At 41.5% G+C, this 26,075-nt stretch overlaps 1 protein-coding gene across 3 annotated transcripts in view; it reads left to right on the top strand.

Annotated features, from left to right (window-relative positions):
* Positions 1 to 25,563, top strand: part of LOC114706470 (C-type lectin domain family 4 member A-like) — a 31,264-nt gene extending 5,701 nt beyond the window's left edge. For 2 of the 3 annotated variants that reach the window (XM_037204158.1, XM_037204156.1), the window contains 2 exons: positions 404 to 516; positions 1,692 to 2,231. In XM_037204158.1, the coding sequence (XP_037060053.1) occupies positions 404 to 516; positions 1,692 to 1,839 (261 nt within the window). In that variant the 3' untranslated portion in view covers positions 1,840 to 2,231. Of the gene's footprint in view, positions 1 to 403; positions 517 to 1,691; positions 2,232 to 23,760; positions 23,874 to 25,064 lie in introns of those variants that run through there. The other variant, XM_037204157.1, reaches the window with a different exon arrangement.
* The last annotated feature ends 512 nt before the right edge of the window (positions 25,564 to 26,075 follow it).

The following is a 26,075-nucleotide window of genomic DNA, read 5'->3' as shown; positions in this document are numbered from 1 at the left end:
ATGGACAGAGATTGTTTCCAGTGTCATGGAAATCAGGCCTCTGAGTGATGACTTTGTGTCCTGGTCAGCCAGAGAAGATGGCACTCCTGGGGGTGGGGTGGCTCTTCTATTCCTTGATCCTTTCTTTGTCTTCTCATCTGTGTGTGACCAGAAAAAAGTCAGTCAAAATATCACAGTGTACCTCTAAAATGTATACTTAGTGAGTTTAGTCTATAATTTGAAAACTGTTGATGGACCTGGAGAGATGAATAGGATTTGATTATTATATATTTCCATATGTGCATCATATTGAACCTATAATTTTGTATAGTTAAAATAACTTTTAAAAGATCTAATGAAAATTCTAAAATTGAAAAGGAATCACTGCATCCAGGCTGAATACTTTATCTCTTTTTCCTTTTAGGATTTCATCACCAAGATCCCGGATCCTAAAGCTGCTTATTATATTGGGCTTTCAGATCCAGGTCACCGACAGTGGCGCTGGGTTGATCAGATACCATACAATGAAAGTGCCACGTGAGTCCAGAGTTACCTAGAGGAGTCCTGGGTCCTGTAGCAGGAGAAGACTTTAGGGTGTTCCAGCTGTTGGTTATGAAACTAAAACAGCTCACTCCTGGTGTGAGTGCTGGGGATGGAGTTACTTTATCCCCATTTCCTCATCAAGGAGTCCTGTGAGACACATGTCACTGATACTCCAGGAGAGATGAGGAAATTGAGTTTGAAGAGTGTAGGATGATAAGTATCCAGGGCACCTAACCAAGGTGCTACACCATGGTGGGTTTCATTATGCTTTCAGTCTCTATCTATATTTAACAATAGGATTTAATTTATTATTATTTGTGTGTATATCTGTGTCTCTCTTGAGGGTGTGCCATGTGTATGTGTTGCCCATGGAGCCCAGGAGAGGTTGTTGAATTCTCCAGAGCTGAGGTCACAGGTGGTGTTACTGTGTCAGTATGTGTGCTGGGAACAGAACTCTCACGCTTCCTGCAAAAGCACAAGCAATTTTAATTCCTGAGTCATCTCCCCAGCTCTTCTTTATAGCATTATAATAAAATTAATGTCAAGATCATAACTGATTATTTCTCATAAATCAAAAGCCAGCATTCTGATATTGTTATGTGTTGTATTTATATAATTATTTAAAACTCCAATGTCATAGTTTGTTCCCATATTCTATCCTTATTTCTGTTGTGAGATATAGGTAGTAAAGTTATTCTCATTCTCAGTCTTGAGAGAAGAAAAGTAGGAATCGAGGATGTTAAATTACCTGTCCTAGATATTAGAAATAAGTAGATTATCTAGATATTTTAAACATCTTTTCAGTCTCTAAAATAACTATTGTAAAATTAAATAAAACCCTGTATTAAAACACAAGAATAAGGAGAGACCTGTTCTTCATGTGAGTAAGCACATGGAATGACAATCCCTGGGTACCAAGAACTAGGGATGAAGTAGAATAAAGTAGCATCTGAGATGTGTTCTGGGAGAACAGGTAAGTAACAAGCTAAGAGAATATTGAGTGCGGTGGCCCTGTTTTCCAAGGACACGTCAGACATGGGTGGAGGAGAATGGTTGATTTGTACACACCTGAATCTGATTTCCACAAATTCCCACCACATCCTCATGCTTGTTTTCTCTTTCCCAGCATCACTCTGGGAAATGCCCTGATGCCCTTTTCTCCCTTTCAGGTTCTGGCACCCAGGGCAACCCAACAATAAGAATGACAATGAAGAATGTGTTGTAATACATCATCCTTCTTCTAGTTGGGGCTGGAATGACATCCCTTGCAGTTGTATACGGAAGTCAGTTTGTCAGATGAAGAAAATATATTTATGAATCAAGTTTTTTCCATGAACATGGATTGCATTTTTATCCAGCATTAAATAGATACCTGCAAAGATATTCTTATGGAAGAGATGACCATAGAAATTTAGGCAGGCATCAACAGTTATCCATATGATAATGCTGGTGCCCATATACTTATTTATTAATCCTTAGCTCTTTACATAATGAGATTTCCCTTATGCCAGAGACTCAAGACTCTACAGGATCCCTTTGTGTATATGTTTAAGCACACTAGCTTCTCTGTCCATTCTTAGATTCCTAAAGTCTTATTTGATGGTAGAATTGTATGGTGTGGTCCCTCCCCTAACTTCTCTCTCCTTAGTCCTCTCTCTTTAGATTAATGATATATAATTGAAAAATAAATTATATATATTTACATTGCACTGTCTTGACTTGATATGGAAATGTATTATGCAATGGCTACCACAATCAGGTGAGCAGCACCCTCTATTACCTAACATTGTTGTCTGTTTTGTGTGTGTGTGTGGTGTTAGAACATTTAAGATCTTCTTAAGAAAATTCAGACAGACTGGGTGACATTATTATTTATTGTCACTTTGATCCTCAGTTCTTACTCACATTTTCTCTGGCAGTTTGTGCCCTTCCATCAGCATTTTCTCATGCCCCACAATAACTGCTGTACCAGGAACCTTTAAGGAACTTGATCCCCATGGCTAGTGTGTCAGGTGCTATGGGTGACGTGAGGCTGATGTGGGCCTCTAATGGTGGCTGATCCTGGGCTGGGTGACCTTCCTCAACAGCAAGTCTAAGAAGATGATAGCCAACCTTCTACTGGCACCGCCTGTTGTTCTTGGTGCTCTACCTTGTTCCTGTTGTATTAAGGACAGCCTCTGCCCTGTGGATGGACATTAAGGGGAGCCACATGTACCATGGAAGACTGAATGCTGCTTAACACTTTGGAGGCCTTTTCAACTTCTTCCTAAGAGTATTTTGAAACTAAAGTTTATTGGATAGTATCATAAATTGTTTTGATGACATTTTGATAACTATATATATAACTATATATCTATAACTATATATATATGCACACACATATATATATATATATATATATATATATATATATATATATATGCACATGCTACTTGATAGGGCCCTGAGAGTTAGTTTGATACATAACATTTCAGGCAATATATTAGTATATATCATCTGAAATATTCAGTGCACAAGAAAACAATACCACTATAACTCTTATAAAATTTAACAACTCTTTTCTGATATGGTACGTGATATTGCTTGTATTTTCTCAGCCATCCCCGAAATGTTTCTTATGACTGTACTGGTTATCCATAGCCAAAAATATTTGATTTACTAATTAAATTATTCTACAAGTTCAGGCCATGCCTCCACATGACTGTCCTCATTTCAGACTCGAGCTTCAAGTTCAGGAGTTCCCAAGGATGTCATTGCTTCAAGTCAACTGTCTGCAGAGTCCCAGGATCCCATAACTGCAGATTTATGAGCTGCTAGGATGACACCCTGAACTAGTGATTCTGCCCTATAGAATTATAATTTTTTATGTAGAAAGATACAAAGCAGAACTAAAGTGAGGGACACATCAGGTGAGGTCAGGGAGGGACCCATAAAGGGGAACTTCCAGGGACCCCATGGATGCATCTCCTTCCCAGAATGTTAATGAGTGGCAGTATACAGAATAGACCAACCAGGGGGCACTCATCTGAGCTCTGATGTTCAGAGATTTGTCAGGGTTCATTATATAGGTGTGAGTGTTTGGTTGATAAGAGAGTGAACTCAGTCTTCAGCATCACTTCCCTGCCAGGGTGAGCATCTCAGGGCTCAAAGGCTTCACACTTTAATCACATGATCAGTGTTTCTGAAATAGTGAGCTCCCACCATGAATCATCTTGTTAGCATGAGCTATGAAAGAACTAAGCAGCATAAGGATTCATGGCCTACCATGGTAAAATAGATTTCTCAATAGCTCCAGGATTCCAAAGAACTAAAGAGGTTACCTCCCGTGGCTGGGTTAGAAGTTCAGAGAAAGTCTTTATTTGAAAGGTCAGGTGTAAAATGATATGACTGCAGATGTAGGTGAACAGGAGAATGTGCACCATCACTGTCCCAGGCACTCCCACACTGCTTCCTGACAGACCCCATGATGTACATGACAGACACCCAACACTAAACCCATATGACACTAATTTAGTTCAATAACAGAGATAAGTAAAGCACAAGTTTGACAATTTTATTTATATATGTGAAGTGCTTTATCTACATGTATGACTTCCTGCCACAACAGGGCATCAGATCCCACAAGAGATGGCTGTGAGCCACTATGTGGTTCCTGGGAATTGAACTCAGGAACTTTGGATGAGCAGCCAGTGTTCTTAACCACTGAGACATCTCTCCAGCAATTTTGAATATTTCATGCTTGTGTTGCAATATTACCTCTTTTTACTGATGGGACTAATGGTCCATTTTGAAACCCCAAACAAAACATCTCCTGAACAAACAGGAAAGGGGTTAGGTGTAGATGCTATGCTTGTCCCAAAGCTTTCAAACTCCTCTAAAAAAGGGCTGTTTCAACACCTTTGATTCATCTTCCTTTATATAGAGCATGCTTTCATCCACAATTGCCTGGTGTGTCCAGCTGAATTTCATTGGCCCATAAAATGAGAATGAATCGGATTCTCTAAATATGGGAGTCTACTACACATTCAGTTTACAAGAAGGTGCTATACTCTATGATCCTGGCTCCCAAATAATAAATGTGGAAAGAAGCTGAACAGAATTACAGTGACCCATAGACAGAATCTTAGGACATGCACAAATGCCAAATATTTGTTGTTGGAAGTCACTTAAATAGTGTGTATGACTTATTTTAGTGTATGTGGGATATGATAACTTTAGAAATATATTTTGGTGAGAGGGTGAAACCCTGAGCATCTCTGAGTGGAGTGAAGTGCTGTGTATGCATTTTTATCACTATGGAATTAGTCAATATTTTAATAATTACACATGACTTTATATTTTGTCATATCTGGTTTCTTTCCTTGCAGCACCTCAGTTACTTAGTAACTTACTGAATAAAGAATGGTGTAGGGAGGGCAAGGCAGGTGTCTGTGGAAGAGTCAGGTGTGGGGCAGCAATGGTCTTATCCAGGGTCTGGGTGACCATTCTGAGGGCTGGCCTGACAGCAGAACTGGAGCCCAAGCAGTGAGGGAAATGTCAGCATGTTGGTGAGAAAGTGTCTGGATTCAGTAGAGAGTCTCCAAGCAGCAGTCTGCTGTGAGATATCAGAGTCTGAGATGTGAGGGGGCAGCTATGCTATGGAATGGTCACTTGTAGGGAATCTGTGTTCCAGCAAGGTGAGGACAGTATGAACTCATTAGGTCACTTCCTGTGGGGAGTCAGACCTGCAAATAGGAGAGGAGAGGGTCCTGATGGAGGAACTGGGAATTTGGATGGATTAGGAGGGCACCTGTGTAGAATGAGGAGTGCACCTGTGTAGAGTGAGGAGTGCACCTTTGTAGAGTGAGGAGTGCACCTGCGTATAGTGAGGAGAACACCTGTGTATAGTGAGGAGTGCACCTGTGTATAGTGAGGAGAGCACCTGTGTATAGTGAGGAGGCCACCTGTGTAGAGTGAGGAGTGCACCTGTGTAGAGTGAGGAGGGCACCTGTGCAGAGTGAGGAGTGCACCTGTGTATAGTGAGGAGTGCACCTGTGTAGAGTGAGGTGTGCACATGTGTAGAGTGAGGAGGGCACCTGTGCAGCATGAGGAGTGCAACTGTGTATAGTGAGGAGTGCACCTGTGTATAGGGAGGAGTGCACCTGTGTAGAGTGAGGTGTGCACCTGTGCAGAGTGAGGAGTGCACCTGTGTATAGTGAGGTGTGCACCTGTGTATAGTGAGGAGTGCACCTGTGTATAGTGAGGAGAGCACCTGTGTAGAGTGAGGTGTGCACATGTGTATAGTGAGGAGTGCACCTGTGTATAGTGAGGAGTGCACCTGTGTATAGTGAGGAGTGCACCTGTGTATAGTGAGGAGAGCACCTGTGTAGAGTGAGGTGTGCACATGTGTATAGTGAGGAGTGCACCTGTGTATAGTGAGGAGTGCACCTGTGTATAGTGAGGAGTGCACCTGTGTAGAGTGAGGAGTGCACCTGTGCAGAGTGAGGAGTGCACCTGTGTAGAGTGAGGAGTGCACCTGTGCAGAGTGAGGAGTGCACCTGTGTATAGTGAGGAGGGCACCTGTGTATAGTGAGGAGTGCACCTGTGTATAGTGAGGAGTGCACCTGTGCAGTGTGAGGAGTGCACCTGTGTAGAATGAGGAGTGCACCTGTGTAGAGTGAGGAGTGCACCTGTGCAGTGTGAGGAGTGCACCTGTGTAGAATGAGGAGTGCACCTGTGTAGAGTGAGGAGTGCACCTGTGTATAGTGAGGAGTGCACCTGTGCAGTGTGAGGAGTGCACCTGTGTATAGTGAGGAGTGCACCTGTGTAGAGTGAGGAGTGCACCTGTGTAGAGTGAGGAGTGCACCTGTGCAGTGTGAGGAGTGCACCTGTGTATAGTGAGGAGTGCACCTGTGTAGAGTGAGGAGTGCACCTGTGTAGAGTGAGGAGGGCACCTGTGCAGTGTGAGGAGTGCACCTGTGTATAGTGAGGAGGGCACCTGTGTATAGTGAGGAGTGCACCTGTGTATAGTGATGAGTGCACCTGTGTAGAGTGAGGAGTGCACCTGTGCAGTGTGAGGAGTGCACCTGTGTAGAGTGAGGAGTGCACCTGTGTATAGTGATGAGTGCACCTGTGTAGAGTGAGGAGTGCACCTGTGTATAGTGATGAGTGCACCTGTGTATAGTGATGAGTGCACCTGTGTAGAGTGAGGAGTGCACCTGTGCAGTGTGAGGAGTGCACCTGTGTAGAATGAGGAAGGCACCTATGCATGGTGAGCAGGGTAACCGTGCATGTAGTGGAGGGCACTCACGCTTGGTATGGAGGGCACCCATACAGGACGGGGAAGACATCCATAAATGGTGAGGAGGACCCCAGTGTAGGATGAGGAGGGCACCGAAGCATAGTGAGAAGGGCACCTGTGTAGCTTGGGGAGTGCACATGTGCCCTCTCATGGTGAGTAATGCACCCATGTATCATGAGTAGGGCACCTGTGTATTGTGAATACGGTACCGATGCATGGGGAGGAGGGCACCAGGCATAGTGAGGAGGGCACCTGTTCATAGTCTTTGCTCCATACTGGATTGGATTCAGAGACAGAGCGTTGAAAGGATCTTCCTTGCAAGGGGTAGACCAGACATGGGTAAAAAGTGTCTCTATTATAGACATCAGTGTAGGACCTTAGTGTCTAGTAGAGTAAGGAGAGCATCCTTGCCTGGTTGTGGATTTCCTGGCATTGGGTGTAGTGGTCAGAGGCCTAGGAGAGTGTCTGTGCAGAAGGCAGAGCTGGTATGGGTTTCAGAGACTGGCAAGGTAAGGATGCGGTCTACCTGGTGGGATAGCTCTGTGTGGCCACTCAGTACCTTCCAGGGGGATGAGGGCTTCTGCACATGGAGGTGACCTAGTGGAGTGTAAAGCCTCAGGGGTAAGGGGAGGTTTCTCAGGGATTTGCACCAGGACTCAGCACAGAAGACCGGTGAAGGAGGTTCCTCAGCCATGGTGTGAGAACTCCAGCAAGGTGTCTGGTTCTGCTAAAGGGAGGAAGGTATCAGTGCAGGGCACACAGGCTTGACCTGAGGGCTGGAGCCCATCCTGGAGAGACAGGCAGCTTAGACATGGGAGGGTGATGGGCAGCATCCAAGAGATTGTCACTTGAGAGCATTCCATAGATATAATGATCACAGATTTTCCACTCACAGAAGTAGGTAGAAATGCTGAAATTTGGGTGAGAATTGAGAGCCATGATGGCATTACATTAAAATGGGATAATAGTGTGAATTCTCGGTTTTCAGGGTGTTTGGATAGAAGAGCAAGAGAAAATCTAGAAACAAGAAAAACACAAACTAAGTGTGTGTGTGTGTGTGTGTGTGTGTGTGTGTGTGTGTGTGTGTGTGTGTACTGCATGCATGTGTGCCCGTGGCCGTGTCAGAGGAGCAGCAGCTGACAGTTAAGGTCCAGGAAGCCGACTCACCAGGAATCACAATGCTCATGGTGAATCTGGGATAGGCATAGCCCTGAGAACCTCAGCCCCAGAACGTCTCTTGCTACTGCTGTGCATTTCCACCTTTGCTGCTGCCATCTTCCTCTGGTGTCTGGCATGGTGTGAATGGGCCTGGGGAGTCCCCACTGCCCTTAATGCAGTGTGATCATCTCTTGGTAATATCCGGATCTACTGGACAGTTGTCCTCAGAGAGTCAAGTTTTACCTGTGGATTATTATGGAGATCATTTCCTCCTAAGCAATTATTTTATATAATAATAGTGTTAGTTTAAATAAGATTTTGATGATTGAGCAGTTTTATTAAATATAGTAAGTGATTATGATAGAAGTTAGTTTAGTGGGAAAATTAACATAGGTAAAGGAAGGATATAATTTTGCCTGTGCCTCTTATAAAGCAGAAGCCGCAGAGTATAAAAAACAGAACAAGGAAATGTCTCACAGCTAGAACACATGAGTTTCTATTGAGGAACCTTATAGACTGTGGCTTAGGTTAATAATTAATTAAAGCTATTGAGTTCCAAAAGCCCAGCTAGCTTAAATTCTTCTAATATTAATGTTGGGAGATGCGTTCACAGGTTTCAGAGTGCATCATAGCTGAAACAAAGCCTTAAAAAATAATTTAAGGTTAGATTGTGATGTTTTTATGAATAGCTTTGTGGTAGAAAACCCTAGGAAACTAATCTAAAGTTTAGAAAGGCGCATAGTTGAGTGATGGACTCGTTAAATTAGGGGAACAAAAACAAATTAGCCCAATTATTACTAGCTGATGTAATAATTGGTTACATTTATTGGATTGGTTGGTGATCAAAGATGGTGATTAATTCCTTATGCCCGTTTCTGCCCTCAGTTTCCCAATATAAAACAAAAAACCAAAAACCTGTTGCTGAATGCACCTTGAGGATTTAAAATTGAGATGATTGATTGTTTTTCAAATATAAAAATTTAGATTTGTGGTTCTTCTAAGATTTATTTTAAGATTATCTTTTGAGACAAATAATAAAATGATTGGTCCTTTCTTTGTAACTGCAAAATGCAGCCTGCCAGTAAACGAACTGGCTGAGAAAATACCCTGATTGCTTACACTCTGTTAATCTATAACGAGTTACTTAGAGGTGAATGCATGTGGGTTCTTGGGATGACTTGGTTTAATCATGTAAGGGAGATGAAAAGCATGTTTTTACCTTATTTATTGTGATCATTCACTTGAATAATAGAATGTAACCACATTGTAATTTTTATATTGCCTGAAAGATTTTGCTGGGGTATTATAAGCTGTAAGGGAAAAAATCAAGTTAGTCAGAATGAAGACATCAAGAGAGACCCAAGGGACATTTATGGATAGAGGTAAGAAAAGAAATGAAGAACTGAGAGAGATGATAGATCCTCTCTCTCTCTCTCTCTCTCTCTCTCTCTCTCTCTCTCTCTCTCTCTCTCTCTGTGTGTGTGTGTGTGTGTGTGTGTATGTGTGTGTGTTTGTGTGTGTGTGTTTTATCTCTAGCAGATAAAAAGTCCAGGTCTCCTGGATCTGAAGGCTCCCCATCAAGCCCTGTGCTGCTGGAGGCTGGTCCTCAAGGCAGCAACCAGATGCTGTTTGCTTGTTATGTGTCTGAACATGGGAGTAGCCAGAGGAGATTTCAAGAAGGGAAGTGTTTGGAAAAGTTGAAGGCTGAGCATGTGGGTGTGAGCTGGAAGACTTCTGCAGGAGGGACTCAAATAATCCTATTATTAGCAACTAGTTTAAGTTCCCCTCTGGTATATTGTGATCCATTAGTTCTCCCAACTGTTGCCAACAATGCTTGAACCCGAAAGGCTCAAGGCTGGTGCTGAGCAGTGCAGGGATCAAGGGAAGAGAGGCATGAGGAGAGAGACAGCCTCCTCCGACAGCTGCTAACCAGAGCTGTGTTAGGGTGTGGCCAGTGGCACAGTGAGTGGAGAGTGCCCATGAGTGAGTTATGAAGACAGTGGGAAGCAGAGAGCTCAGAGGAGCAGCTTCAGAAGGACCAGGATGTGAGCTTTGCCTTCCCACCTGCTGGAGGCAGCTGAGTGGGAAGTGGGAGCCCACACAATGGTGAGGGGCGGATGGTCCTCTAGAATGTGGTGTCAGAACTCACCTGTTCAGTCAAAATGGATGTTGTCTTGCCTTAATTGTTTGCTATTTGATTGGAAAGACTTTTCCCAGTCTTTCACTCTGAGGTACTGTCTGTCTTTGAAGTTGAGGTGTTTCTTGTGTGCATCAGAAAGATGGGTCCTGCTTTCATATTCATTCTGTCAGCCTGTGTCTTTTTATAGGTGGATTAAGTCCAGTTATATTAAGGGATATTAATGACCAATGACTGTTAATTCCTGTTATCTTTTGGTGTTAGTGTGTGTGCATTTCTGTTTTGGGATTTACTGCTCTGGGGTTATTTATTTCCTGTGTTTTCATGGGTGTATCTGACTTCCTTAGGTTTGAATTTTTCTTCTATTGCCTTCTGCAGGGCTGGATTTATGGATAGATATTGTTTAAATCTGGTTTTGTCTTGGAATGTCTTGTTCACTCCATCTATGGTGATTGAAAATTTTGCTAGGTATATTAATCTAGGCTGGCATCCATGGTCTCTTAGTGTCTGTATTACATCTGTCCTGGTTCTTATGGCTTTCAAAGTCTCCATTGAGAAGTCAGATGTTATTCTGATGGGTATGCCTTTATAAGTAATTGGCCTTTTTCCTTTGCTGTTCTTAATATTCTTTCTTGATTCTGTATGTTTAATGGTTTGAATATTATGTGGCGAGGGGACTTTTTTGGGGGCGGCTAGTCTTTTTGGTATTCTATAGGCTTCTTGTATCTTCACAGGTATTACCTTTTTTATGTTGGGGAAGTTTTCTTCTATGATTTTGTTAAAATTATTTTCTGTGCCTTTGAGTTGGTATTCTCCTTCTTCTATCCCTATTATTCTTAGGTTTAGCCTTTTCATGGTGTCCCAGATTTCCTGGACATTTTGTGTTAGGATTTTTTTGGCTTTGGTATTTTCTTTGACTGAAGAATCTATTTCCTCTATTGTATCCTCTACACCAGAGATTCTCTCTTCCATCTTTTGTATTCTGTTGGTTATGCTTGCATCTGTGTTTCCTGTTCATTTAATCAGATTTTCTATTTCTAGTATTCCCTCTGTTTGTGTCTTCTTCATTGTTTCTATTTCACTTTTCAAGTCTTGAACTGTTTCCCTCACACATTTAATTGCTTTTTCATGGTTTTCTTGGCTTCTTTAAGGGATTTATTGATCTTTCCCCCCCACTTTTTGTTTGTCTTTTCCTCAATTTCTTTAAAGAAATTTTTCATTTGCTTTTTAAAGGCCTCTAGCATCTTCATGAAGTTATTTTTAAGGTCGCTTTCTTCTGCTTCTACATTGTGATGTTCAGGTCTTGCTGTTGTAGAAGGGTTAGGTTCTGGTGATGCCATATTGCTCTTTATGTTGTTGTATGCATTTTTGCACTGGTATTTACCCATCTCTTCCCTCCAATAGGTGTAAGAGGTGCCTATGTCTGAGCGAGGTGCTATTGGTCTAGTCTGTGTTTACTGTGTCTGTGTCTCCGGGGGTCTCTCTGGGTCCAGTCTTAGCTCTCGATCTATTTGAAGCTGGGAGATTCTGTTTTTATGGGAGATGCTCTTGGTACAATCCAAGCTAGCTGAATCTGTGACTCAGAGAACTGCTCTTGGTCTTATTAGGGCTCTTGGTCCAGTCAGAGCTGACAGATTCTGTGTCTCAGGAAACCTCTCTTGGTCCAATGAGCGCTGCAAGATTCTGTCTGAGAAAGTCACTCTTGGTCCACCTAGAGCTGGCAATTTAGTTTCTGTGTCTCAGGAAGTAACTGGGGTCACAGTCATATGGGTATTGGGGTAGGGCATGGAACTTGTAGATTGCAGGGTCTGATGGAGGGTGTTTTTTGGGAGGGCCTTCCTGCAGGAGTTTTCCCTGCTGGCTGGCAACTGGGGCAGAGTTGGGTGGGGGTTTCTGGGGACTGGATGTTTCCCAGGGCTTGGGTCCTGGAGGCAGGACTCTCTGGGTAGGAGAAGAGTCACTCACCTCTTGGTCCAATCAGAACTGGAGGCTTGGTTTCTATGTCTCAGGAAGTTACTGGTGTCACAGATGGATGGGTATTGGGGTAGGATGTGGAACTTGTAGATTGCTGGGTCTGATGGGGGGTTTTGGTGGTGGTGGGGCTTCCTGCAGAAGTTTTCCCTGCTGGCCATCAACTGCGGCAGAGTCAACTGGGTCCTAGAGTGATAAGTATTCTTTAAATATGGTTTTATCATGGAATATTTTGTTTATTCCATTTATGGTAATTGAGAGATTTGCTGGATATAGTAGTCTGGGTTGGCATCCATGGTCTCTCTCTCTCTCTCTCTCTTTTTTTGCAACTAACTTTTTATTCTTTTATGAATTAATGAAATACAGACCATCATAAACAATGGTAAACAGAAGTTCTAATTTTGTTCCTTGGCCATCCATGGTCTCTTAGTGTCTGCATAACATCTGTCCAGGACCTTCTGACTTTCAGAGTCTCCATTGAGAAGTCAGTTGTTACTCTGATGGGTCTACCTTCATATGTTACTTGGCCTTTTTCCTTTGCTGTTCTTAATGCTTTTTCTTTATTCTATATGTTTAGAGGTTTGATTATTATGTGGTAAGGGGACTGTTTTGTTTTTTTTTTGTTTTTTTGGATCCAGTATATTTGGTGTTCTGTAAGCTTCTTGTATCTTCATAGGCATTTCCTTCTTTATGTTGGCAAAGTTTTCTTCTATGGTTTCATTGAATATATTTTCTGTGCCTTTGAGTTGGTATTCTTCTCCTTCTATTACCCCTATTATTCTTTGGTTCAGCCTTTTCATGGTGTCTCAAATTTCCTGGGTGTTTTGTGTTATGATTTTGTTGGCTTTAGTGTTTTCTTCGACTGACAAATCTATTTCCTCTATTGTATCTTCAATGCCAGAGATTCTCTCTTCCATCTCTTGTATTCTGCTACTTATGCTTGTATCTGCAGTTCCTGTTCATCTACTCAAAATTTCCATTTCTAGCATCCCCTCTGTTGGTGTCTTCTTCATTGTTTCTATTTCAGTTTTCAAATCTTGAACTGTTTTCTTCACCTGTCTAATTGCTTTTTCTTGGCTTTCTTTAAGGGATTATTTATTTCTTCCAAATGTTTGTTTGTCTTTTCCTCAATTCTTAAGGGAATTTTTCATTTCCTCTTTAAAGAGCCCTATCATGTTCTTAAAAATCATTTTTAAGGTCGATCTCTTCTGCTTCTTCAGCACTGACATGTTCAGGTCTTGCTGATGTAGAACCAGTAGGTTCTGATGTTGTCATATAGGTCTTTATGTTGTTGACTGTATTTTTGCACTGGGATCTACCCATCTCTTCCTCCACTCAGTGCAAGCAGTGTCTGTGTCTGAGGGAGCCCTTCTTAGTCTGATGGGTCCAATCAGGGCCCTTGGTCCAATCGGTGCTGATGGATTCTGTGTCTCAGGGATCAGCTCTTAGCCAATTGGCACTGGCAGGTTCTCTTAGTCCAATCGGTGCTAGAGAGCTCTGTCTCAGTGAGCAGCTGCAGTCTCAGAGGGTGGCTTGGTTTGGGGGGAGGTGGAGCTTGTGGGTTACAAGGTCTGGTGGGGGATGGTGGTAGTCTGACCTGCCCACAGGATACCTATCTGCTGTCCTGAAACTGGGGTTGCAGAGGATGGTGGTGTAGGGGTGCAGGGTTGTGCCCTTGGGCCCAAAACCTAGAGACTGGGGTGTTGGCTACGAGAACAAAGACTCACCTCTTAGTAGAATCAGTGCTGGCGGGGTCTCTGTTGCCTGACTTCTATGTCTAACCTAGTGGCTGTTCTGGTCTCTGATCCCCTGAATCCCAAAACTAGCCAAGGTACAGTGAATAAGCAGAATGCTCACCCCTAAATGGGACATATACAACACAACTTACTTCCCCTCAAAGCTCAGGGAACATTGTGGAAGAGGGAACAGAAAGTTTAAGAGCCAAGGGTGATGGATGATTGTAAGGAAACAGTGTCTCCTGGATAGAGCAGGACACCTGAATATATGGACTTACAGTGGTTGTTACAGAATGCATAAGACCAAGTCATACCAAATCCTATCATGGGAGACACCCTGTCGCTAGGTTCTGACTATTACAAATAACACTGCTATGAATATAGTTGAGCAAGAGTCCTTGTGGGATGATTGATATTCCTTTGGGTATATGCCCACGATTCTTCCAGGGAATCTTGTCTCCACTTCATTTTCACTAGTGTGAGATGGAATCTCAAAAATGTTTAAATTTTTGTTTCCTTTATGGCTAAGTATTTTGAATACATTTTAACCCATCTATTGGCCATCTGTATTTCATCCTATGAGAACTGTCTGTTCAGTTCATGAGTCCTATTGGGGAAGACTTTCTTCCCCTATCCTATAAGCTGACTCTCCATCCTGTTAATTGTTTCTTTTTCTGTTTATACCATATTTTTGAGGATGCTTTTAGCAATCCTTTAGCTAGATAATGTAAAGTGATTAGAAGTTGATCAAGTGTGTTTGCATAATTCACTGTGGAAGGATTAAACTTTGATGCTTTTGACACATTTTCTGTGGTACCTACAGTGTAGGTAGTCTGGCTTTCTACCTATTTATAGGTTTGTGCAACTAACTGCCATTGACCAATACTATAATAGTAATTTTTAATAATCACTATATTACTCTCTCTCTCTCTCTCTGTGTGTGTGTGTGTGTGTGTGTGTGTGTATAGATGGACATGGAATTTCAGACAATCTGTAGGATATGTTTCTCTCTTACCATGTTCAGAGATTGAACTTGGGTGGTCACTCTTGTTAGCAAACATCTATCCTGGCCAAGCTATATCACTAGCCCTGACCACCATATTAAAATAGCAGAGTACATTGCATGCTCAACTACTCTGTGGGCGTGACTCCCAGAATGAGGAAATGCACGGATAGATCTAACAGAATTAGTCATCATTAGGCAGACCCTAAGCACAAATAAAATGTGATTAAAAAACAAGTGTTTGATGTTGTAAGCCAGTTAGGTACTGGAATAGTTGTTGACACAGTATACATAATTTGTGCACAATGTGATTTTCTACCTAGGGAGAGAGAGGTAACTTTAGAACTCAATTTTGTATAAGGAGTTTGGATGATAGAGACTCTGGAATAAGTGGTTACAGTGGGTTACAGTCTGTGCATGAATCACAGGGACCCTCAACCATATAATGAAGAACTATTAATTCTCTTGTTCTTCTTCTATCCTTTAAAAATACTATTTTCCTTTTCCTTATTAAATAATTCAATTTTGAGCAAAGTATTATACAGGACAAGGCAGGGTAGGCGTCCATGGTAGGGTGGAGTGTGGGGAGACAATCATCTGTCTGTGCGGAGGGCTGGCTTGACAGCAGAATTGGAGCCTGAGCAATGAGGGGAAAGGTGTCTTGAATGAGGAGTGAGTCTAGGAGCAGCAGCCTGATGTGAGACTTCAGAGCCTGAGAGGTGACAAGGTCAGCTGTGTCTGAGAGTGGGCAGGTGCAGAGCCTCTGAGCTGAAGCAGGGTGAGAAGGCATCCATGCTTGAGGCCCCTTCTTGTGGGAAGTCATAACCCTGAATGAGTGAGTGAGCTGAGGGTCCTCAAGGTCAGCCTGGTGTGACACCTCAGCACTTGAAGGAGGAGAGTGTGGGTTCCAGTGCAGTGTTAGCTCCAAGTCAAGTTGGGGTCAGGGGACTCAGCAGACTGAGGGGAAGTTCCTCACAGAGGGTAAACAAAGCATGTATTCCAGGAACCAGGCAAGGTACAGAGTGTGGGAGTGCAAAACACAAGGTGGGAACTTAGTTACTTTCAAGAGATCGAGGAAATCCTTGCTGCGGTGTGGAAGAACTGGGCTGTCAGAGTTCAGGAAGGTTTAGGGGAGTGTTCATGCAACAGATAGAGCTGTCGTGGGTTCCACAGACTGAGCAGGGTGAAGACACTGTCCCCATGAGGTGGGACAGTCTAGGGTATATACTAGGTACCTTTGGTTTGAAGAACTCTTCTGTCCATGGGGGCAACTTGAGTGTGGTGTTGAAGCCTCACAGAGGTCAGGAGGCAACTCTACAGGGACTGGGAAGGAGTAGGAATCACAGCACAAGACGGAAATGGAGGCTTTATTGTAGAGGTCAGCTCAGACCGAGTGTCAGAATCTCAACTCTGTGAGGAGTTTGACTTCTCTAATGGCCAGGTTCCTCTTTTCCATTCCTTCCTGTTTTCTTCTCTCCCCCACTGAATTCTGGGTATTTCTATGATTGTATAATGATCCTGGGTGCGTTGTCCACCTGCGATTCTCCCTTTGCAGGTCAGGGGACTGCACCTCATGGTGCACGCTCAGGGCAGCTGTCTGTTATTGTCTCTCATCCCTAGCTGGTATTGGGATAATTTGTTTGTTCTTGTTCAGGACCTATTTTAAAGAAGGTATGACACACATCTTCTGAGGGCAGGGGAAGATTTTCAGAAAACATTTATATTAACAAGGATCTCAAAAATAAATTTGACTCCTCAGACATGGATGCAGGCTCTTCTCCAGGTAAGAAAGCATTTTCTGCTGCTCCTAATGAGTGATGATGTAAAAGACAAAGATGATGTTAGCCACTGGCCAAACCTATGGATCACTGGAGTCTCAACCAAGTGTGTTGCCTGTAGACAGATGTGAAAGGTTGTGGGATTGTACAATGGAGAAGGAAGGTGTTGTCTTCTACCATGTAGAGAAAATCCCACCACCCACATTATTGTATCTTTTCTACATATAAACACACATACATAGGTGTAACAAATTGTTTAAAAGTTAAACCATGGCATTCTGATTTCCCCCTCTCTATCTGGTGACATGTCATAGTCTGTTGGCATCTAGGTGTTGAGTAGTTTCTTTCATTCTCTCCATCCTGTGATGGAGACAGAACCCAGGACCTCACCCATGGTTGGGAAGTATTGTAACTCTTTTACAAGTTGTGACTAAAAATGTGGTGACTCTATTATAAAATGTGACTTCTTGACTATTGCATCTTTGAAGTTGGAAGCAAGCTGGATGACTTTAAAAGTATATAATAAAATACTATCTAATCATAATAAAACTGATAAAGGAGATATGATGATATAGAATAATGTTCATTGAGATGTGCTGGCACAAGCCTGTAGTCACAAAACTCAGGAGTTAGAAACATAGTGTTTCCTGTGAGTTTGAGGCCAGCTTGGACTACATAATGCATTCAAAGTCTGCCTGGGGGACATACCAGGACCCTGCTTCAAAAACAAAACAAAAACTCATAGGAAAAAATCGTGATATAATGTAAAAGAAAATGATGGCTACAAATCAGTGTTTATGATGTAGCAATTGTGGAAAGTATACATTTATATGTAAAGGTTTAAACCTAATTGAAATATTTTCCCGAAATACTGACAACAATTATTCTCATTGGAATGAGTGATTTTGTGCATATTGTAATGTTTCTGTAATTAACCTGATGTTTTCTGTTTTCATTTTTCTATTATTTCGAACATCATGTTTTATTGTTAATCATGCACAAAAAGAGTAGAATAGGAGAAAGAAGAGGAAATAGGAACAGAGCTGAAGACATGAATTTGGTTTGTCTTTCAGCTCCTGAAAAGAAGACCATGAATCATGAAAGTTTTCACAGATTCTCCAAGTTGCTCCTCACCTCAATCATAATATTTTTACTGCTATTGAAAATCTTATTATCCGTTGCTATGATCAGTAAGTATGTCCCTGGGAGAAGTAAACAAAGAATAGGAAAGAGACCCATTAGATGGTAACCCAGAAACCTAAGACAGACACTCTCTGGAGAGATGGATGGCATTGTGAATTTCTCTCTGTTTCAGAATAACTCTTCTGTAAAAGTCATTCATTCTGACTAGAAAAGCATGTGTGTGTTTGTTGGTGTCACAGAGTGAAATCCTGGGGCATCTGTGTTAATTTCCAGTACTGAGGATGAATCTGTATTTCCTCAGCAGCAGCATTTGAAAGCATAGACATGTATATTTTGAATGAGTAGAGGGAATAGAAGACATGGACAGAGCTATTCCAGGGACAGTGTTCCAGTGGAGTTCCTTCTAATCATTTATTTTTTGTTCCAGATTGTTTTATCCTTGAAAGCTAATTTAGAAAATAGTGGATTTCTTTGTTAATTGGCCTCAAATTTATCAAAAATTGAAAACAATACCCCTTTTGTATATGTTATAATCAGTCATTCAATAATTAAATAATACCCATTTACTGTATATTGGGAGTATGTCAAGGTGTCCAGAAAGATCTACAGTCTCCAGTCACAGGAAATTTAGAGAAAAGTCAAGTGAACCAGTGCTTTAAAAAATTGCATGTGAAATGCTCTGCAGATGAGAAGTATGGAGTAAGCACAGAGGGCTAAGAAAAGCTTGGAGCAGATGACATCTAGACCTGTGTGTGCCAGCAATGTTATAGACATGTGGAGGCATGGAAAATATAGGCAAATATAAGTACACATTACTGTCGTGTATAGTGCTACATGGAGAACTAAGTATGAAACTGTAGGAGCAGACAAAACTGGATTCAGATCACAAAATAGTGCATACCCTATTACACGTGCATCCCCTTTTAATGTTATTTTATTTAGAAGCTGTTGCTCAACCACTAACCAACTTAAAACTTAGTAGGTTAATTGAACTGTTTATTTAATTCTTGCTTGGTGGCTTCACAGAGACTGGTCTCTCTTGGGAGATTCCCATGGTCCTAGGTGAACATACTCATTCTCATGGAGTCATGCATCAGTTCAACTCAGCTTTCCATGGCAACTTCGGACTTGCAGGACAGATAGTGGCAGTAAGCCAAGCCCAACATGGAGCACACACATTTGCCTTTGTGTTTTTTAGTAGCCAAAGAACTCTTAACGGCAGCTCAGATGAGGTGATGTAGACATAGAGCAGTCTCTTGAGTAGGGAACTGCAAAGGCATAGTCTAAATGGATATTCTTATAGGGAAGGTTGAGAAGTGTGTCCACTTTTTCTGTGTGCAACAGTCATGAAGATCCCCTGATGAATCTGAAGCAGGACATGATAAAATTAAAACTGTCTTAGAGAAGTTTGCTCTTACAAAGGTGTGAAAATGAAGAGAAGCAGAAATTAGGATGTTGATTCAGAATCCATTTGTGTAGCCTAGGTGATTCATCCAAGGATCATGCTAGTGATGCACAGGAGAGGAGATAAGTTGGACCAAAAGGAGGTGACGTTTTGGTCAATACAAATAGCTGAGAATTAGAGGACACAGGAGTGAGATATGACTTTAATATTCTGATTTCATAGTCAGAAATCATGAAGTTATTTGAAGAGGAAGTAGATGAGTAGCAGGTTTGAGTTGGAATATAATGGTTTCAGTTTTGTTTATGTTCACCTAAATCTCAGATGCACAGATTAGTTGATGCATATTAACATGATTTAGGAAAAAGGTGTACATTTTAGAAGACCTTTGCTTATAGGCAGCAGATAACAAAAACAGACTAAAAAACACAACAACCACTTCTACCCCCAGCCCCAACAACCCAGGACAATGAATATCACTAAAAAAGAGGAATTTGTAGGAGAAGGAAAAATACAGAAGAAACTGGATGCAATGTTCCATTTTAAGAGAGGTGGGTGTAGAAGGAAACAGGTAGGAAAGACAGGAAACAGCAGCAAGCAAGACAAGGCAAACCAGATGGAGTCACTATCTCCCAACAGTTAAGGAGGAAGAGAAGGGGGCAGGGTTATGTGAGAAGTCCCACAGGAAGATGACTGATCAGTGGACATGAGGAGCCATTGACATCTAGTTCAGGAATGTTTGGTAAATTAGCAGAAGGGAAAGCCAGAATCTAGAGACTCCAGGAACAAGTGGGAAATGAGGAAGAGAAGAAAGAAATTTCAATTTTCTTGAGGAAAGTGAGTTAGTTTTAAGTTAGGAACTCCGTGAACTTGTGGGGACCCTGAGAACTCAGAGCTAGCTGGAGTGGAGGGAGATACAGGAAAGAAGAGGCTGAAAACAAAGTCCTTTTGATCAGTATCCTGCTTTTATAACTTCTATGCTCAGGTAACCTGGAACTGCTCTGGATTAGCTCATTTCTCCATCACCTTTCCTGGGGTGCTCACATACTTAATGGAACTTATCACCTAAGATATAGTCTTCAGTGTGTCCTCCATGAAATGTTGAAGAGTGCCCAGGGTCATGGTTCTGTCCTGTCCTTCCAGCTATTCCTGAAGATATCTGTGGTCATAAATCACTAGGAGCTTCATAATACTAGCTGTGGGGTGATGGAAAATTGTCTTTTTTTTTTTTTTGTGATAAGGTCTTATACAGCCCAGGCTAGCTGTGAACTAACTAAATAACTACCCAACCAACCAATTAAGTTAACCAACCAGCCAACCTAATTAAACTAACTAACCAACTAAACCAACTTGTATAGTTAAGGTACCTGAAAGTTCCATTCTTCCTCATTCTAATTCCCAAGTGCTAGGGCCACAGCCTCCACAATCTTTGGTGATGGGGAATCTGTCCCAGGCAGGCTCTAATGACTCAGGCAATTGGATAATTATGGGTTCTGTTTCTACAAAGAATATAAGAATGTAAAAGTGAAGAGTTGAGTCTTAGCACTACCAGGAAAATGAATTGTTTTTATTCTGTTTTACAGCTTTGTTTAAAAATCATTCTCAGCTTCTTGATGAAAATGCAATCATAAAAGAACTGAATTACACTGACTTGGAGTGTACAAAACAGCATTCATTCTTCAATGGTAAAACTTAATGTACCTAAAATCAGCATTTCCAACAAGATTCTCGGGTAGATCCAGCAGCATTCGGCATATGGGGACACAACTTCAAACCCAACACTCAGTACCAGCTGCCTGTGGAGTCCTTTTTAGAGGTCTCCCATCAGGTGTAATTGGGATGTGTGGCAGCCTATTGTGATACACTTTTAACAACTGAGCCATTTCTGTAGTCCCTCAAGTGTTTTCATAAATGTGTGTGTGTGTGTACATGTGTGTGCACATGTTCATGCGTGGTTTGTGTCCGTGTGTGTTGATCTTGTTGCATTCTCAGTACAGTGTCTTTTACTCAAGATTTGAATACAGAATTTGTTTTTCTCACAAACTAACCCTGAGGGTGGAAGGTGAACATGTATTACATAAATTTAGGAAAGAGAGTGGAGTGCTTAACACTATCCATCACTTTGGCCCTGAGTAAGCAAATATTCTTGATTGTCCTTGACATCTGTAACTGAGATGTCTTTGGAATTCACCATCTGGCCCTAAATACACAATTTGTTTATTGTCTTTGTCAACAGACCTTTGGGGAAACACGTGTTTCTCTAGACCATTTGAGCTTGTCTGGGGTTCCTGTCTCTCTCAGCAGATCTCTCTCTCTTCACTCACTGGATCCTTTGCTGTAAAGAAGCCTGCAGTCCTATCAGGGAGTCCTTGCCTATGCCTACATCTTGAATTGTTGTCTTTATTTTTTTTTCCTGTAACAATTTCAGGGTTCCAGGCCTCACAGTAAGGTGTTCAATCCATTTAGAGTCTATTTTGAGTCAATTTTTACACAGAATGGCTATAGACCTAGTTTCATTCTTCTATATGTTGGTACCTAATTTTCCCACTACAATTTTTTGAAGAGCCTATTTTCCTCCAATATATAGTTTTGGTGAAAATTTCAGTGACAGTAGCTGTGTGGGTTCATGTTTGTGGTTCTCTTTTGTGTTCACTGATCAATGTGTGTACTTTTGTTGTGGTACCATGCTCTATAGTGTAGCCTGAAGTCAGGTCTGGTGATACCTCCAACATCATTCTTTTTCCTTCAGGGTTGCTCTGGGTATCCAGCATTTTTTGCACTTCTATATGATTTTTGAGATTGTTTTGTTTATTTATCTTATGAATAATCTCAGAATTTCTATGAAGATTGTATCCCTCTGCAGACATTTAGGGTCTTTACATGAGACTATTTTTCTGTTTCATTTAGTTTTTCTTCCTTGAGGGATCGTGATATCTCTGTTGCCTTTAGGATGCAATATGCACCCTGGAATACTTCAAATATATTTTTCGGATATAAAATTTCCATTCAGCTCTTTATATCTTTCTTTGTTGATTATTTACATATTTTTAATACTTGTTTCCAGAAAGTTTTTGTTTTCTTCTTGAAACATCTATCATGGACATTTTAAAGTTTTTAGATAAACCTATAGTTTTTTTTTTAATCTTGCTTGTTGTAATATATCGACTTCTACTTTTATCATCACTAATTAAAAATATCTGTCTGCTAACTCTGAAATTTTGCTGCCTTGGTTAATAACATCTATTGTTTTCATGTATAAATATGTATATATTTATGTAATATGAGAACTTTCTGGTTCTTGGTATGATGAGTTCTATTCTTTGGAGACCCAGACTGTTTGGAATTATGTCCTCAGGGTCTGAGTGTACTTATAGTCTGTTTTCCTGACAGCATCCCAGTATGACAAAGGGGCCCTGACATTGGTATCGGCAGCGGTAGACTGGGGTTGTTTGGCACCTGACAAAGAGGGTTGTATCTGGAGAAGTCCGGAGCCCCAGCTTCCATGTGGTCTCCACATCAAGCAGCTTTTAAAATGACTTTATGACATTGCACTTACATTTCCTTCTTCCCCCAAAAACAAAGTCTGGAGCTGTTGCCCAAAGGATTGGAAGCCATTTAGTTCCCACTGCTACTTTCCTACGATTGACACTGCATCTTGGAGAGAGAGTGAGGAGAAGTGCTCCAGCATGGGTGCTCATCTGATGGTGATCCACAGCCAGGAAGAGCAGGTGCATCCTGGGAGAGAGTGGGGCCTGGGCCTGGCCTGCTGTCTGCCTCTTTTTACTAAAAGGGAGTTTTGTTGACATGGGTGTTGCTGATGTGGCAGAAGGCTTTCCATCAGGTAGCTGGAAAGGTTGCTTCAGCCTTGGCATTCTACACCTTGCCCCTGCTTCAGTGAAGCTGAACAACCCACAAGGAACCATGGCAACAGAAATGCAATGCTGAGGGTGGAGGGAAGGATGAAATGTTTCTGTTGGAAAGAGCAGTTTGTGATTTCAGCACTCTAATGCTTCCTGTAGTACCCACTGCCTAACAGAGGAGGGCTCAGAGCTGACTAGGGAAAGGGGATCAAATCAGGAGAGTCACAGCCAACCATCAGAAATGAAATATCTGAGGTTATGAATGGAGAATGATTTAATCTGCTAAATTCTCTCATGCAAAACTTACAAGAATGGTGTTGGGGAAGAAAAGAGGGGAGTGAGTCTGAGATGAGAATTCATTATGATCATGGACAGAGATTGTTTCCAGTGTCATGGAAATCAGGCCTCTGAGTGATGACTTTGTGTCCTGGTCAGCCAGAGAAGATGGCACTCCTGGGGGTGGGGGTGGCTCTTCTATTTTTGATCCTTTCTTTGTCTTCTCATCTCATTGTGACGAGAAAAAAGTCAGTCAAAATATCACAGTGTACCTCTAAAATATATAATTAATGTGTATTAATCTATAATTTTAGAATTATTTAATGGGCTAGAGAGATGAATAGGATTTGATTATTATGTATTTCCATAGGTGCATCGTACAAAACACTATAATTTTGTGTAGTTAAAATACTTTTTAAAATCTTATAAAAATTCTGTAACAGAAAAAGAAACACTCCAACCAAGCTGAATGCTGTATCTCTCTTTCCTCTTAGGATTTCATCACCAAGATCCTGGATCCTAAAGCTGCTTATTATATTGGCCTTTTGGATCCAGGTCATCGACAGTGGCGCTGGGTTGACCAGACACCATACAATGAAAGTGCCACGTGAGTCCAGAGTTACCTATAGGAGTCCTGGGTCCGGTAGTATGAGAAGACTTTAGGGTGTTCCAGCTGTTGGTTATGAAACTAAAACAGCTCACTCCTGGTGTGAGTGCTGGGGACAGAGTTACTTTATCCCCATTTCCCCATCAAGGAGTCCTGTGTGACACATGTCACTGATACTCTAGGAGAGATGAGGAAACTGAGTTTGAAGAGTGTAGCATGATAAGTACCCAGGGCACCCAACCAAGGTGCTACATCATGGTGAATTTTCTTATGCTTTCAGTCTCTCTATATATTTAACCATAGGATTTAATTTATTATTATTTGTGTGTATATCCGTGTCCCTCTGTGAGTGGGTGCCATGTGTATTTGGGTGCCCATGGAGCCCCGGAGAGGGTGTTGGATTCCCCAGAGCTGAGGTCACAGGTTTTATGACCATGTCAATATATTTGCTGGGAATAGAACTCTCACATTTTCTGGAAAAGCAGCAAGTGCTCTTAATATCTGAGCCATCTCTCCAGCTTTCATTTATAGAGTTACAATAAAAAATTAATGTCAAGATAATAACTGATTATTTCCCATAATTCAAATGTCCACATTCTGATATTGTTAAGTGTTGTATCAATCTAATTTTTGAAAACTCTAATATCTTAGTATATTCCCATGTTCTATTCTGTTTTCTTTTGTGAGAAATAGGTGGTAATGTTATTCTCATTCTCAGTCTTCAGAAAGAGAAGTAGGAATCCAGAATATTAAGTCACATGTCCTAGATGATAGAAAAAAGTAGATTATCTAGATATATTTAATAGGTATTCAGTCTCTAAAATAAGATTGCTGTAAAATGGAAAATAAAAACTTCATTATGTCATGTGAATAAGGAGAGACCTTTTCATCATATAAGTAAGCACATGGAAGGACAGTGCCTGGGTACTAAGACCTAGGGATGAAGTAGAATAAAGTAGACTCTGGGATGTGTTCTGGGAGACCAGTTTAATAACAAACTAAGAGAATATTGAGTGCGGTGGCCCTGTTTCCAGGGACACGTCAGACATGGGTGGAGGAGAACGGTTGTTTTGTACACACCTGAATCTGCTTTCCACAAATTCCCACCACATCCTCAGGCTTGCCTACTCTTGTTTTCTCTTTCCCAACTTTACTGTGGGAAACATCCTGATGCTCTTTCTTCCCTTCCAGGTTCTGGCACCCAAGTGAGCCCAACAACGACAAGAACAACGAAAAATGTGTTGTAGTAAATCATCCTTCTTCTAGTTGGGGCTGGAATGACATCCCTTGCAGTAGTAAAGAGAATTCAGTTTGTCAGATGAAGAAAATATATTTATGAATCAAGCTTGTTCCATGGACATGGATTGCATTTTTGTCCAGCATTACACAGATACCTGCAAATATCTTCTTGTGGAAGAGATGTCCATAGAAATTTAGGCAGGCAGCCAACAGTTATCCATATGATTATACTGGTCCCCATGTATACATATTTTTCATCCTTAACTCTTTACATAATGAGAATTTCCTATATTCTACAGACTCTACATGATTCATTTGTGCATATGTTGTAGCACCCCAGGTTCTCCTCCCATTCTTAATTTCCTTAAGTCTTATTTGATGATAGAATTGTATGGTATGGACCCTCTACCCATTTTTCTCTCTCCTTGTATCACTGTGTTTATATTTATTAATGTATAATTGACAAATAAAGTATATATATATATATATTTACATTACAGTGTCTTGACTTGATATGGAAATGAATTATGCAGTGGTTACCACAGGTTAATAGCACCCTCTATTACCTAACATAGTTGTCTGTTTTGTTTGTGTGGTGTTAGAACATTTAGATCTTCTTTAGCAAATTCAGACAGACAGGGTGACATTGTTAACTATTGTCACTTTGATCCTCAGTGCTTACTCACATTTTCTCTGGCAGTTGTGCCCTTGCATCAGCATTTTCTCATGTGTCCCCCAATACCTGCACTATCAGGAACCATTCAGGATCTTGGTCCCCATGGCTAGTATGTCAGGTGCTGTGGGTGCCGTGAGGCTAATGTGGGCCTCTGATGGTGGCTGATCCTGGCTGGGTGACCTTCCTAAGAGCAAGTCTAAGAAGATGACAGCCAACCTTCTACTGGTACTGCCTGTTGTTCTTGGTGTCCCACCCTTTGCCTGCCGTGCACTAGGGACAGCCTGTGC

Source organism: Peromyscus leucopus, chromosome 3 (genome assembly GCF_004664715.2).
Source record: "Peromyscus leucopus breed LL Stock chromosome 3, UCI_PerLeu_2.1, whole genome shotgun sequence".
In the NCBI taxonomy this organism is placed as follows: domain Eukaryota; kingdom Metazoa; phylum Chordata; class Mammalia; order Rodentia; family Cricetidae; genus Peromyscus; species Peromyscus leucopus.
This window is presented reverse-complemented; position numbering and strand designations above follow the sequence as displayed.